This window comes from Chanos chanos, chromosome 5 (genome assembly GCF_902362185.1).
Source record: "Chanos chanos chromosome 5, fChaCha1.1, whole genome shotgun sequence".
In the NCBI taxonomy this organism is placed as follows: domain Eukaryota; kingdom Metazoa; phylum Chordata; class Actinopteri; order Gonorynchiformes; family Chanidae; genus Chanos; species Chanos chanos.
Window position 1 is genome coordinate 49,525,815 of NC_044499.1, and position 14,041 is coordinate 49,539,855.

A 14,041-nucleotide genomic window follows, 5' to 3' on the forward strand; every position below is an offset into this window, starting at 1 on the left:
TCGTGTAGCAGATATTTAAATGAACTCCGTTAAAATGGAGGCATGGGAGACAAAGGCCTCCCGAAAGAAGACGACCAAAAAAAAAAAAAAAAAGAAAGAAAGAGAGAAAAGAACCCTCATGGGGTGTCAGTCACTGAGGTCCGGGGTTTCTATTTTGGGGTGCTGCTATATGCCAGGTCACACCCACTCAAGAGGCTTCAAATGAAAATCATGCCGCAGAATAATGTTACTCACTGGAGGTTAATTAACAGCCGCTGACTGAAAAAAAAAAAAAAAAAAGTTTTGTGGTACGGACGAGGATGTCAGAGGCTGTTGAAAAGTCAAAGCTTTTGTTGCTTGACGTGTCTTTGTTCATTTGGGGGTTTGATCTCGCTGTTGTTTGATATATTCACCAGCAACATCATTAGAGAGATTTTTTTTTTTTTTTTTTTTTTGCATTCTCACATAGCATTTTTTCATAGCATTTTTTTTGTGTGTGTGTGAAATGATTCTAACCTCTCTTATCTTATTGAGATTTTGTACTTTCCTGAGCTTATTTTTGTTGTTCCAGAGTGGCGCCAATCTTATTTTGTGCTGCATCAGGTCTGACAGACTGTATGCCAATAATGTGAGGAAGACCTGTGTTAAAAGAAAGAAAATGTTTCTTTCAGAACAATCCAACGGCACAAAAACCACCCCAGTTTTCAACCAGCGCAGACATTTATCGAAAGCACCCCTCCAGATAACCTCTGTTTTCTTAGTTTCTCTAGTCAGAACAGGACAGATTGAAGGAGTGCCAAAATGCTGCTGTTTTTCCACTTAAAAAAAAAGGAATCATTTAAGGCTGAAGTATCTGCATCTCTCTCTTTCTTTTGGAGACAAAGGAGGGAAAATAACCTGAGATGTGCAGGTTTTCTGATGCATCTCGCTTAAGATCTCTAAAGCACAAGAGAGCTAATGTACGCCAACGTGTGAATAGACCCAGATTCGGGTGCTGCCGCCTGCTCGTGTTGTGTGCCATCAAGTTCTATTGAGCTGTCCTTAAGGATGTTTGTCCTTTGGTCACCCCAGTCCCACCTGCACCCCCACCCCCCACCCCTCCTTCATGTGTTATTTCATTTTTACATACTCACATAAACATGTGTCAGAGAAGTGCCAGGCCTTCTGTATTTCAACACACAAGTCCCTTTTAACTGTCAAAACAAAAATGACAAATGTCTCTGTGTTTGTGTGTGTGTGTGTGTCTGCGTGCGCGTGTGTGTGTGTCTGTGTGCGCGCGTGTGTAGGTGGTGGCCCTGGGCTGGTGTTTTGGTGAGAAGACGTACCTGAAGAGCAGCTGGAACGTTCTGGATGGAATGCTGGTCATGATTTCGGTCATTGACATTCTGGTGTCCCTGATCTCCAACAGCGGCACCAAGATCCTCGGAATGCTGCGTGTGCTCCGTCTCCTCAGGACCTTACGCCCGCTCAGGTCCGAAATGAAATCACACACAATTCACTCTGCTCCACACACGCGCGCGCGCGCACGCACACACACACACACACAATTCACTCTGCTCCACACACGCGCGTGCATGCACACACACACACACACGTACAAACACACACACACACACATACGCACACACATACGCACACACACATACGCACACACACATACGCACACACACACACATACATGCACACACACACACAATTCACTCTGCTCCACACACACACACACACACACACACACACACACACACACGCACAATTCACTCTGCTCCACACACGCGCGCGCACGCACACACACACACACACACATACGCACACACACATACGCACACACACAGATACACACACACACATACGCACACACACATACGCACACACACAGATACACACACACACACATGCACACACACATGCACACACACACACACACACACACACACACGCACAAACACACACACACACACACACACACGCATGCACACACACACACACATACGCACACACACATACGCACACACACAGATACACACACACACATGCACACACACATGCACAAACACGCACACACACACACACACACACACAAACACACACAAACGCACAAACACACACACACACACACACGCACGCACACAGACACACACAAACACACACACACACACAAATTGCACATCAGACACTAGCATGAAATATTAAATATCATACAGTATACATCCAAGTAGTTAGTTAAATGCCCCAGGGATGGAACACCATAAAATAAAAAGGTATACATCATAAGTACCTATTTAAAAATGAGTAGAATAGAAGCAGCGGTTGACTCTTAATACTTTTTATGTGTATTGTGTGTGGGGGTTTTTTTTGCATGCACGGTAGTGTTTTATGAATAAACCATATGATACATGCCTGTCAGGCTGAATATTCTTACTTTATTGAGGTCAAACAACTGCAAGGTAGGCACAACCCTGATCAACATCCGCCATTGTTCAGGGTGTTTTACCTTAATGAACTAGCCCTCCTGGTGGTGTTGTTGTATGTTTAAAGTGTTTTTCAGGAAGAGTTGACAAGGGCCATGGAGTGTGTGTGTGTGTGTGTGTGTGTGTGTGTGTGCGTGTGTGTGTGTGTGTTTGTGTGTGTGTGGTTGGGGTATGTTGATAAAATAAAATAAATTAAAAGTGTCATCCCCAGTGCTTTCTGGGAAAGTTGGTTTTTACACTTTCATCTTCTTTCTTCTTTAGATGTCTAGGTGATACAAGCATTTGGGGAGTGTGTGTGTGTGTGTGTGTGTCTGCCTTGTGCCTCTTCTCTTGCTAAAACAACCTCTTGAGGCTTCGCCAGCATTAAAATATTCATCATACATTCAGGAAGAGCACAAAAATCAAATATTCATTTTTCCTGCCCAATTTGCCCACAAAATGCTTCTGTTGGACCTGCATCACAGTCATCCTTTCAGAGTTTGACTGCTGGAGTCCAGGTCAAATTTATACCGTTTTCCTCTGGTCCCAGCAGACGATCTTTACGAAAATAGCTCTAATTCTTGTACTCATGTGCGTTTTTTTTGGCGAGTGCGTTTTTGGACCGGCTCTGTTTCTGAAAAGAAATGGACATATTGGCACTATCATCATATTGTAAAAAAAAAACAAAAAAAAAACACGCTTTACAAGAACAAATTGTTTTCTTATTTTGTTCTAGACTTGGCTCATTTAATTTGATATTATGCTGATGTACTTGCTGCTGCAAAGTTTAACAAAAAAAAAAAAAAAAATCTTGCTTATACAAGGATGTTTAAAAAAGCCAGGCTGGTGGATAGATAGCTAACAATAAAGCGAACTAATTGGGTCCTTTAAGGCATGTCGTTATACGACAATTGTTTGTGCGTATCACAGGGAGCAGGATAATGAACGAAACTTTTGACCGCATTCCTCTGATCTGCAGCACTAAATGAGGTTGTGGATTCTTGCATACTTTGGAAAGAAGGCAACGCTGAATATACATATGTACATATATATACATATATGTGAGCGCATGTATTTTTTATAGGAGGGAGAGTCTGCAGATTCTTGTCTGATGCTGATACGAGCAGAGTGCTGATACTGCTGAGTGAAAGAAACTAGAGAGAGAGAGAGAGAGAGAGAGAGAGAGAGGGAGGGAGGGAGAGAGGGAGAGAGAGAGAGGGGGGGGTAGGAGAGAGAGACATGGAGAGAGAGAGAGAGAGAGAGAGGGGGAGGGAGGGAGAGAGAGAGAATGATACCACCGATCTCGTCACTCATCAAAGCTGTATAAGTTTATTAATTTCCCTCTCTCTCTCTTGCTCTCTCTTTTCTTTTTTTTTCTTTTTTTCTTTTCTTTTTTTTTTTTTTGCTTGTGTGCTCTTGAGAGTTGCATGGAAAAAAAAAAATTCTTTTAGAGGTGACTGTTGTTTTTATAGTCGGTCAGGGTCAAACACAGGTTGTCCTGCCAGGCGTTGTGAAGACCAGATCGGATCTCTAGCACTGATCAGGCCCAGATCTGTGGATTTACTGAAGCGATGTTTCTACAAGTTACCGATCAAAACGGCAATTCCATAGCTCTTTTTTTTTAGAGCACACAGCACTTCAAAGACATCGATAACATCTCCAGAAAGGAGTCTGTTTCTTTTGGGGTTTTTTTTTTTCTTTCTTTTTTTTTTTCCGGTTTTCAGATGTCGTTACGTAACGCTGCTGCATACGACGACCTAAGCTATACGCTTTGTGTGTGAAAGCTGCTCTTCTTCGTCTCAGGGCTGCTGTATCAATTCTCTGTCGCACATTTGTAGTGCTCCCGGGAAAAGAGAAGCCCGGTGAATTAAACATGAATCAGTCAGTGTTTCTTTTACCCGCACCAGACCACTTACATCACAAAGGCGGGCTCTTCTCACGTAGACTAGCTCCACCAGAGCGCCAGGGTTCAGAGAGCTTTACCGCGCGCCTGTCGGGCCTCTGTATCGCCGTGTACCTTTGAAAGTTTTACTCTTCATCCTTCCTTCGGTTGGTGGGTTTTATGTTAATACACTTCGCCATAGAGTCCAAGTTGAAATAAAAATAAAGACAGACACTGAGCCATGAAAGACAAGTCTCTGCCCCACGAGCACTCTGTTAGCCCGGGAAAAGGTGCATGTGATGCAGGGGAGGCTGGGTAATCTACGCCACATGTCCCACTGGCTCTCAAAAGTAAAGAGGTTAACCATTCTCTGTGTGTGTGTGTGTGTGTGTGTGTGTGTGTTTTTGTGTGTGTGTATGTGTTTGTGTGTGTGTATAGGTGTGTGTGTGTGTTTGTGTGTGTGTGTTTGTGTAGGTGTGTGTGTGTGTATGTATATGTGTGTGTGTGTTTGTGTGTGTGCGTGCGGTTATGCATATGCTTGTGTGTGCGGATATGTGACACACTTTTGGCTATGTATACATCTCTCATTAGAAATATTAATGGTATCATTATACCAGAGCTGGAGGGAGGTGTGTATGAGTTTGTGAGCGTGTATGTGTGTGTTCTTGTGTGTGTGTGCATGTGTGTGTGTGTGTGTGTGTGTGTGTGTGTGTGTGTATGTGTGTGTGTGTTTGTGTAGGTGTGTGTGTGTGTGTTTGTGAGCGTGTATGTGTGTGTTCTTGTGTGTGCGTGTGTTTGTATGTTGACAGGATGATTAATCTGATTGGTTAAGAGAGGCATATATACATGCTCCTGTCCATTCATCACCCCCTGTGGGCCTGAGGTTATGGCCGCACAGTTGGGTGTTGAATAGCGTGTCACTCATTCGCATCTAAATCGATTCAAACGAGATGCAAAAACTATTGTAGGATCATCCATCCCCTTCACTCTGTCCCTCTGCCTGGAAGACAAGTCCAATCATCCAAATGTCAGATGAGCTTGGCACCTGCCACTAATCCATTTCGTAGTCTCCATACTTTTTTTTTTTTTTTTTTTATCACGAGCTTCATTTAGGTTCCTATACAAAAAAAATTTGACGAACCTTTGTTTACTGACCTTTCTCTTTATCGTTTCTCTCATTAATTTATGGTCAAATGTTCTCGGCGTCTGCCGTCTGCCCAATTACCGTCATTTCTTGAGGTAATCTAGCTATGGATGCACCCACATCTCTCTCCCCCCTCCACCCCCCCCAAAAAAAGTGATTTTGTTTGGTACTATGTGTTGTCTGTAATTACTCAGGGGAACACAAAAAGGCAAAGGCTCCTCTAAGCAGCATCGGTTGCTGATTAGAGCCATTTTGTGGTCCTCAAGAGACATCCTTTATCTACTATTGTTTCTCAGTAATTGCGTGTGTAATCATGGCTTCAGCTTCAAGTTGTAATTTTACTCGATTATTTGACTGCGTTAGAGTGTGATAGGAGACGGTACAGGGAAACGAAGAATCGCAAGCGACGCATCTCCCCACACTCCGAGTTATTATTTATAGCAGGTGTACGTAGATTTTAATTTGTGTGTATCTTACTCAGGAGTTTGTTAGATCCATTTATCTGTCTGTGTGTGTGTTGAGATGTCTAGAGACGTTTATTTGAATCTCATCTTCTTTTATTTGGGGGTGGTATTGGCTGTCGGTCCCATCGCCGGTCCATTTGTAATGCTTTGTCTTGTCTTTTTGCTTAGACGGGCTTTGATGAATTTGCTTTTGACGAACTTTTACCGAAGGAGAACGGCGTTACCCAGCTGGAGCCGTGGTGTTTCCAGCAGCCCTGCCCAAGCTCAGCATCCTTTAATTACAGTCAGGTTGACGACGCGCTCGTGTGTACACAGAACAAGCGCTTACACTCTGCTGTACTTATTATTATTATTATTTTTATACGCGTAGAGACACAGGAAGAAAATAGAACTGAGGCATTTTTTAAAACAAAATCCACAATCGTAACACAGCATACACACACACACAGAGAGAGAGAGAGAGAGAGAGAGGGAGAGAGAGAGAGAGAGAGTGAGAGAGAGAGAAAGAGACAGGGACAGAGAGAGGAGAGAGAGGGAGAGAGAGAGAGAGAGAGAGAGAGAGAGGGAGAGAGAGAGAGAGAGAGAGAGAGAGAGAGAGAGAGAGATGTTGTACATCAATGAACGTGAATGTGAATAGATGCAGATGCAGGCTCTGCCATTTTGTGTGCACCATCAAGTGTTGTTGAGGTGCCCTACGGTGTCCTGAAGGATGTTTGTCCTTTAGTCACCCCACACCCCCCCCCATGCATGTTTTTTATTTTCACACTTATATAAACATGTGTCAGAAAAGTGCCAGGGCTTCTACATACCGTCATACATACCACATTTGACTGTCAAAACAACAATGATACATCTACCTATCTGTACTCTCTCTCCTCGTGCACATATACACTCTCACTTACTCACAAACACAGGTACACACACACACACACACACACACTCACTCACACACACTGCTACCACTACCTGGTACTGTATTTGGTCTTACTGCAAAACCAACAGGAGATATGACTCAAGACAACACCTCAGTACCAGCGCCCTCTGTTGGTGAAAGGTGGAAAAATCACAGGTTAATACACATTACAGTAAAAAGCTATGGACAACAAAGTGTCCCTTTAAGGACTTTCTTTTTAATGTATAGCTCCTAGTATATGATCACAGATTAATGAGGCTCCATCAGCTGCCATCGGATTCTTTTAAAAATGCATCCCAGATTCCCCCCTCAATCTGAAAGATGACCCGCTTGCCAATTCACATAAGGGGGAAAAAAAAGAGAAAGAAAAAGGGGGGGGGGGGGGAGGGGGGGGGGGGGCGGAGAGGAGCTGTTATCTGCCGTCATTTTTGGCAGCGACTTTGCCTTCTCCAGGCAGATTTGTCTTTTAAAGCCAGTCTTTTGCTTGTCATCAAGCACTGATAAAATCACAGGCCACTTCTGAGAGAGATCAAAGCCCACTATCAAATCACACTGCTGCTGCTGCCGCTGCTGCTGCTCTAGCTTAGGGCACGAAACTTTCAAGAACGAGAGAGAGAGAGAGAGAGAGAGGAGGGGGAGTAAAAAAAGTATCTCTGTCACCAGATGAAGAGTAATGTGGCCTTTTATTCTTCAAGTTTAACATGACTGGATTCTGCCCTTCAGCCTCTGCTCTCCCTAGACCCCCACAACTCCCCCCCCCCCCCCCCCCCCCACCCATGTGCTTGAGGGCAGTCATTCTGGTCCGTCCTATACGGTGCCGTGTATTGTAATTAGTGAAGTGAAGTTCTAACTAAGTGTAGCAGGTGTTAATTGAACTGGAATGTGCAGACCCTTGTTTACACCTCAGTGTGAGTTATGTGGTGTGACTCAGATAATGAGACATTTGAGCTCAGTTTCCATTAGTGTGTGAGTGTGCGTGTGTGTGTTTGTGTGTGCGTGTGCACGTGCATGTGTTGTCTGTGTGTGTGTGTGTGTGTGTGTGTGCGTGTGCGCATGTGCATGTGATGTCTGTGTGTGCGTGTGCATGTGTGTGTATAGGTGTTTCTCTATTGCTTCACATGCGTGTCCACTGGGAGGGGTGGGTCAGCTCCCGTGCTGGGGCGGAAGTCACACTGTTAATAATTGGACGCTGTTGTTACTCATATAGCCTAATTGAAAGTGTCTCCTTCCCCTGCTGGAGACCCAGGGTCTCTCTGAAACATTTCAGCGCTGTGAGAGTCACTGGAGCATGCAAGCTGAGAAGTCATGTTTTTGGTTGTAATTGCATTGCTGGCTGTCTTTTCTGATGAGCTGCTGATTGCAGTGCTGATGGAGGGCCAGCACTGTCGAGGCCTGATTGTCGAAAAGTCACTAATTTATGCTGGTGGAGGACATAACTTTTCAAACACACACATGCACACACACACACACCCAAATGCAAATGGATACACACACACACATGCATAAACACACACACACACACACACGCACACAAATTCAAATGGATATACACACAAATATGCGCACATGCACACACACACACACACACACACACATTCATATACACATCCACACACACACACACACACACTCACACCCCCATACACACATACACACACACAGGCAAGCAGAATGCAGGTGTTGTGTGGGAGCAGAAAACATCATTGATGCAGCTTGACAGGGACTGGAGAGGAGAGCCTCAGGGCTTCTCCGTCTGGAGGGATAGTTTGCAGAAGTGTGGGCTGATCTGTCATTGACCTGAGCACCACACAGACACCTTACTTACCTTTTCCACCCTCATTTACCATCTCTGTCTTCTCTCCTTCCCTCACCGCTCTGCAAACGAATAAAGATCAGCTCGTCCCCACAACCATCAGTCAAGCTAAACCTGTGGCTTTCACTAATGAAAAGAATTTAAAAAAAAAACAACAAAAAAAAAAAACAATGTAAAATCTTGCTGGGTGCACTGCTCTGTTGTCAGGGTGATAAGCAGAGCTCCAGGACTGAAGCTGGTGGTGGAAACGCTGATGTCATCGCTCAAACCTATCGGGAACATCGTGGTCATCTGCTGCGCGTTCTTCATCATCTTCGGCATTCTGGGCGTGCAGGTAAACCGATGGCTTTCCGTTCGGTTCGACTCTTACACCCGTCTCAGAGCGCAGTCCGAGCCAATCCTAAAAATGCTTTTCACATCACCTTTATCTCTTATCCATCAGTAAATACTAGCTTAGCTTAGCTTCTCGGAAAAACCAATACACTGATGGTCACCATTTCCCCCTGACCTCATTCAAAGGGTGTCAAACCAGTATAACAAAGGTGAAAAATATTATGTAAAAATGCAAAGCTCCTTTTTTTTCCCCACCAGCAGCATTTCATCATGCGAATTCGCACACCCCCTTGTAACATTTTAGACAAATGGCCGCATTAAAATAGACCGAGCGTTGAAATATGAGGCGTGTGAACCGTGGCACTAGAAGGTTCGGTCTGAAAGGTCGTACATCTGATGAGAGGTCACAGGTCACAAGGCGAGATTACATGCCTGAAATACTGCGCGGAGGCGGGCACGTTGGACATCGTGCTGACTACGAGTTCAATCTTCCCAAACGAGATTACCGCCCTCCTTCGCACAACTCTCACTTGTCAGCTTTGCTGAACTGATGGTATGTCCTTTCGCTTAACGAGGACAACAGGCTACTTTGGAAATAACTCACGTAAACGTGTGTAATCTCATCGCCTCCGACCCACGTCTGAATAAAATACGGTGCCCATAGCAAGCAATACTCTGATTGGTGAAACGAGGCATCGCTCATGCCCTGGACACGGTCATTTGTTCTGTGATCAAATGTAGATGTTGAGATTAATATTAAGGATAAGGGAAAAGTCCTGTCTTCTCATGTCACACCTTTTCTCCCTCCAGCTTTTCAAAGGCAAGTTCTACGTTTGCCAGGGAGAAGACACAAGAAACATCACCAACAAGTCAGACTGTCTGGGTGCCAACTACAAATGGGTCAGACACAAGTATAATTTTGACAACCTGGGGCAGGTAGGCACTTAAATGAGGGTACGGTACACTTAACAATAAGTCGCTGTCTTTGAACTGAAGATTTAACTACAAGACACAGTGTTCCTTTAGCGTTTCTGATTTTTTTTTTTTTATCATGCCTCCCTCTCTTTCCCTTTCTTTCCTCTATCTCTCCTCTTTTATTTCTCTGTCTGCTCTCTGACTTTTTTCAAAAAAAAAAAAAAGATGTAATGTTTCAGAGGCATTTCTTTTAAAATCGCCGTGGGACAAACCACACTTTGGATGTGCTTTATAAGAAATGTTTGTTTATCACTTCATATTTCGATTTCTTTCGGCACAACCCTGGTTCATCGTCTGATTTTGTCTTTCTTTAGGCTCTGATGTCTCTTTTCGTTCTGGCGTCTAAAGACGGATGGGTGGACATAATGTATGATGGTCTGGACGCAGTTGGGGTGGACCAGCAGGTTTGGACCGAACCTTTCTGATGCATCAACGCATAGTACCATACCCTGTGTGTTAGGCTTACTTCTCAAACTGGGTGCTATCAAGGGTTCAGGGGCCTTGACAAATATGTTGAATTAAAACCGACAGAAGTTAGATTAGACAGGTCAAACAACGGTTTTGTTGTACTGTGTTGTTAGTGTAATGTGTTACTTGTGGATTTGATTGAATCGGGATGCAGAAGCTTGTAGTAAATTCTCAACTTGATCTCCACCAGATGTTGTTCCAAAAGATACGGGAATGGAAGAGTAGGACTTTTGAAGTATAGGATCATTGATTTCTGTAATGCCTTGTCCTCTTATGAAAGATTTGTTATTCTCTGTATTTTTTTTGGGGGGGGGGGGGGGGGGTTCATAGCCTCAAAGATGTTTTTCTATGGCATCTGTGCTCCAGTCTCAGATGAGTGCCGTTGTAGGCTGCTGTTACAGTCAAACCAAATCCACACTTGTCCCTGTCCATGAGAGATAACCATATTGAAACAGGGATTGGATAGGCTACACGAACAGAATACCAGCCAGAAAAAAAAAAAACAACAAAAAAAAAATGACGGTTCAGCATTTCTCTCTGGCCTTTAGAAAACTGGCTTCTTCTCTAACCCAAACTTCTGTAAGCTCTTTACTATCCATTCAACAGAACTCTCTCTTTGAAGTAGCTTATTATACACGTTTTCTTTCAAAGAATTCTATTCCCTGCCCAATTTTTTTTTCCCATTTTTGTTTTTTTTGTTTTTTTTTTTTGAAGAGACTTTAAATGGAAATGTCCATCCTTTCACCCAACAGTGGTTTTGGAGAGCTGCGTCGTGCTCTGTTTAAACTGAGTTATTGCCAGCCGCAAACTCAAGCCAAAGCATTCAGGTGTACCAAATGGGACAAAAGTCCATGCTACTCTGTTTGCAGTCACCACAGCGACACACAAACACACACACACACACACACACACACACACACACACACACAACATTCATTCAAAAGACTGGAAAAATACTCAACTTTTCAAACAGATTATTCAGCCATGGATGCCTAAAAGTGGTACCATACATCAAGAACGTACTGGGCACCATATACATATATTGCTTTTTTGTGGGTATAATTAGCTTTGAGTGTAACATAGCTGTGTATATTACATGTGTCTCATATCTGTGTTACAGCCAATAATGAACTACAACCCTTGGATGCTGCTCTATTTCATTTCCTTCTTGTTGATTGTGGCGTTCTTCGTGCTCAACATGTTTGTGGGCGTGGTGGTGGAGAACTTTCACAAGTGTCGACGTCACCAGGAGGCCGAGGAGGCGAAGCGGCGCGAGGAGAAGCGCCTGAAGCGAATGGAGAAAAAGAGAAGGAGTAAGGAGAAGGAGCTGGCTGGTCGGTAGTCTTTCCACATCTTTCTGAGTCCTGCTTGACAACGCTAAATTCAAAACGCTAATGCTAATTAGAATGAACTGGCCCCCCCCTCCGCGGATGACATGCTCGGGGTTAGCGCGTAGCTAGGGCTCTGCCATCTATCCCTCTCCATCCCCGCCCCCGCCCCCCTCCAGCCTGCGCCCCCCCTCCCCTCCGCCCCCCCTGCCTGGGAACGTCTCCGGAGCATGTCCCATGGCCTGCATGGTGGTTTGCTTACCGAGAGAGAGAGAGAGAGAGAGAGAGATGGGCGCGTGGCACATCCCTGGTACAGGGGTGTGCCCGCCTTCCTCCTCTTTTTGCATGCAGGGCAGCGCAGCCTGAGAGGCAAGCAACGTTCGACAAAAGTAAAACCCCTCTCTCCGTTAATAAACTGGCGCAGACCTGCAGCTGCCTGTTCTGGTGCTGTTGTTCCGACGCGCATTCAACGACATCCCTCGCTTTCGTTGGTTGGTTGGTCCACTGCCTAGTACTCTCTTTAAGAAAGAGTTTTGGCAAACCCTGAGCGCCCAGTCCATTGGATAATGAATTTGGGGCGTCAGACGGTTTTCTAATTTTCACCATGCCAAATTTTAATGGGCCACTCGGTTGCGGTAGTGGACAGTGGGACCATGGTACTTTATTAATCTTGAGAAATACAGATCGAAAACCATTTCTCTTCTATTAGACATGACAAAGGATTCCATGAAACTGGTACGTATGCTCAAGCAATAGCGAGGCCATTTTACATTGAGCACTCACAGGTACACATTTCCTAACACTTTTATACTTTATTTAAACATGAAATACTCTCCCTCCACACACCTCTTCCCAGGGCTATCATTGAACCACTTGCGTTCATCAATATCTGTATTAATTTGCCTATTTAGCTTGTAATCCGGCTTTTGTTTTTGCAGCTGTCACCTTATCAGTGCTCCGTCTGGAGTGGATACAGAGCTTCTTTTTATTTAATTCTTTTTTTATTATTATTATTATTATGCTTTTTTCTCCTTTATTTTGCTGAGAGTTCATTTTCTCATATGGATGGTTGACATGGCAGCAGAGTGCCATTTTATGAAGAAAAAAAAAAAAAAATCAAACGTCCGAGACCTGAGCCTCACGTCCTCTGTGGCTTAGGGAATTTTCTGGGCTGTATCTCACCGTGATGAGAGAAAACACCTCTGATAAAAAGGCGTGGAAACTGATGCTTGCTGGGTCATAGGAAGCTTATGTGGCTGTAATTTTATTGCAGCCTTCAAACAAAATGAGAAACATGCGTTTGTTATATGCCTTAACATTGCCCTATTATAACCATAAAAAACAAGGCAAAGGGTTAAAGGATTCAAATAAAATAAAATTACATGAAGCAGACATATAGGTGCACACATATATTGTAATAATAGGTAACAGAATTAAAATGGTAGAAAAAGCCTACAAGTAGTCAAATTGAAAAAGTGACTTTGAGTGCTTGACAGAGCTGGTCACATGATAAATTCGTAAAAATAAAAGTCTGCTTCCCCGTTTTTTCCCCTCCTGGTATGTTAGACAAGTTAGCCTTAGATGTTGAGAGAACTCAGTCTGCAAAATCATACTACCAACCCTCTGCTCTGGAGGTCTTATTAATGTGATTAATGACTACAGGCTTCAAAACCAAGAAAAATACAATTATTTCCAAGCGAAAGAGGGATCCAATACAATTTAACTAGAATAGGTATAATATATCCTGTCTCTCATGTTCTCGCTAGTACTCTGGCTACAGTACAAGCTGCAGTCTCCAAGTGACATTTTTTGAATCCCAGAAAAGAGTGTATTACAATATTCAGGGAAAGCAAAATTAAGATCATATGTCAGTTGTTTTGTGTTGTATCACAGGAGGAAAAGTCTAACCAGTGCAATTCTCCTGAAACATGGAAACAGCCACGTTCTCATTATGAGATTTTGTTCAAATTCGAGGCTAATTTTGGAATAACCTCCACTTTGGGTAAAGTGTGTACAGCTTCAGAGCTTTCGATAGCATATTGTCTGTTTGACCGAAATGATAAATAGATTCTCAGTTTATTGTTCAAGTCAGCTGAGCAGTACTAGAGGATATGCATGAGTGAATCCTTTTAAAACAGCTATTGCAGATAACATAGTATTGACAACAGAATCAGTGGAAACATAGAAAGAATATAAATAGACCAAAAATAGATCCTTGAAGAACTCCACATGGAGATTTTTTCAGCTTAACAATACACCTGACTTTTATTGGGACTTTGGCTAAGTATCATGTTC

The 14,041-nt window shown here is 43.6% G+C and overlaps 1 protein-coding gene across 1 annotated transcript in view; it reads left to right on the top strand.

The window, feature by feature from the left end:
- The window catches only part of cacna1g (calcium channel, voltage-dependent, T type, alpha 1G subunit), a 176,003-nt gene that overhangs the window by 128,312 nt on the left and 33,650 nt on the right, over positions 1–14,041 (top strand). The window contains 5 exon segments of the mRNA XM_030773184.1: positions 1,266–1,450; positions 8,850–8,976; positions 9,786–9,911; positions 10,265–10,354; positions 11,539–11,731. Of these exon segments, the coding sequence (XP_030629044.1) occupies positions 1,266–1,450; positions 8,850–8,976; positions 9,786–9,911; positions 10,265–10,354; positions 11,539–11,731 (721 nt within the window).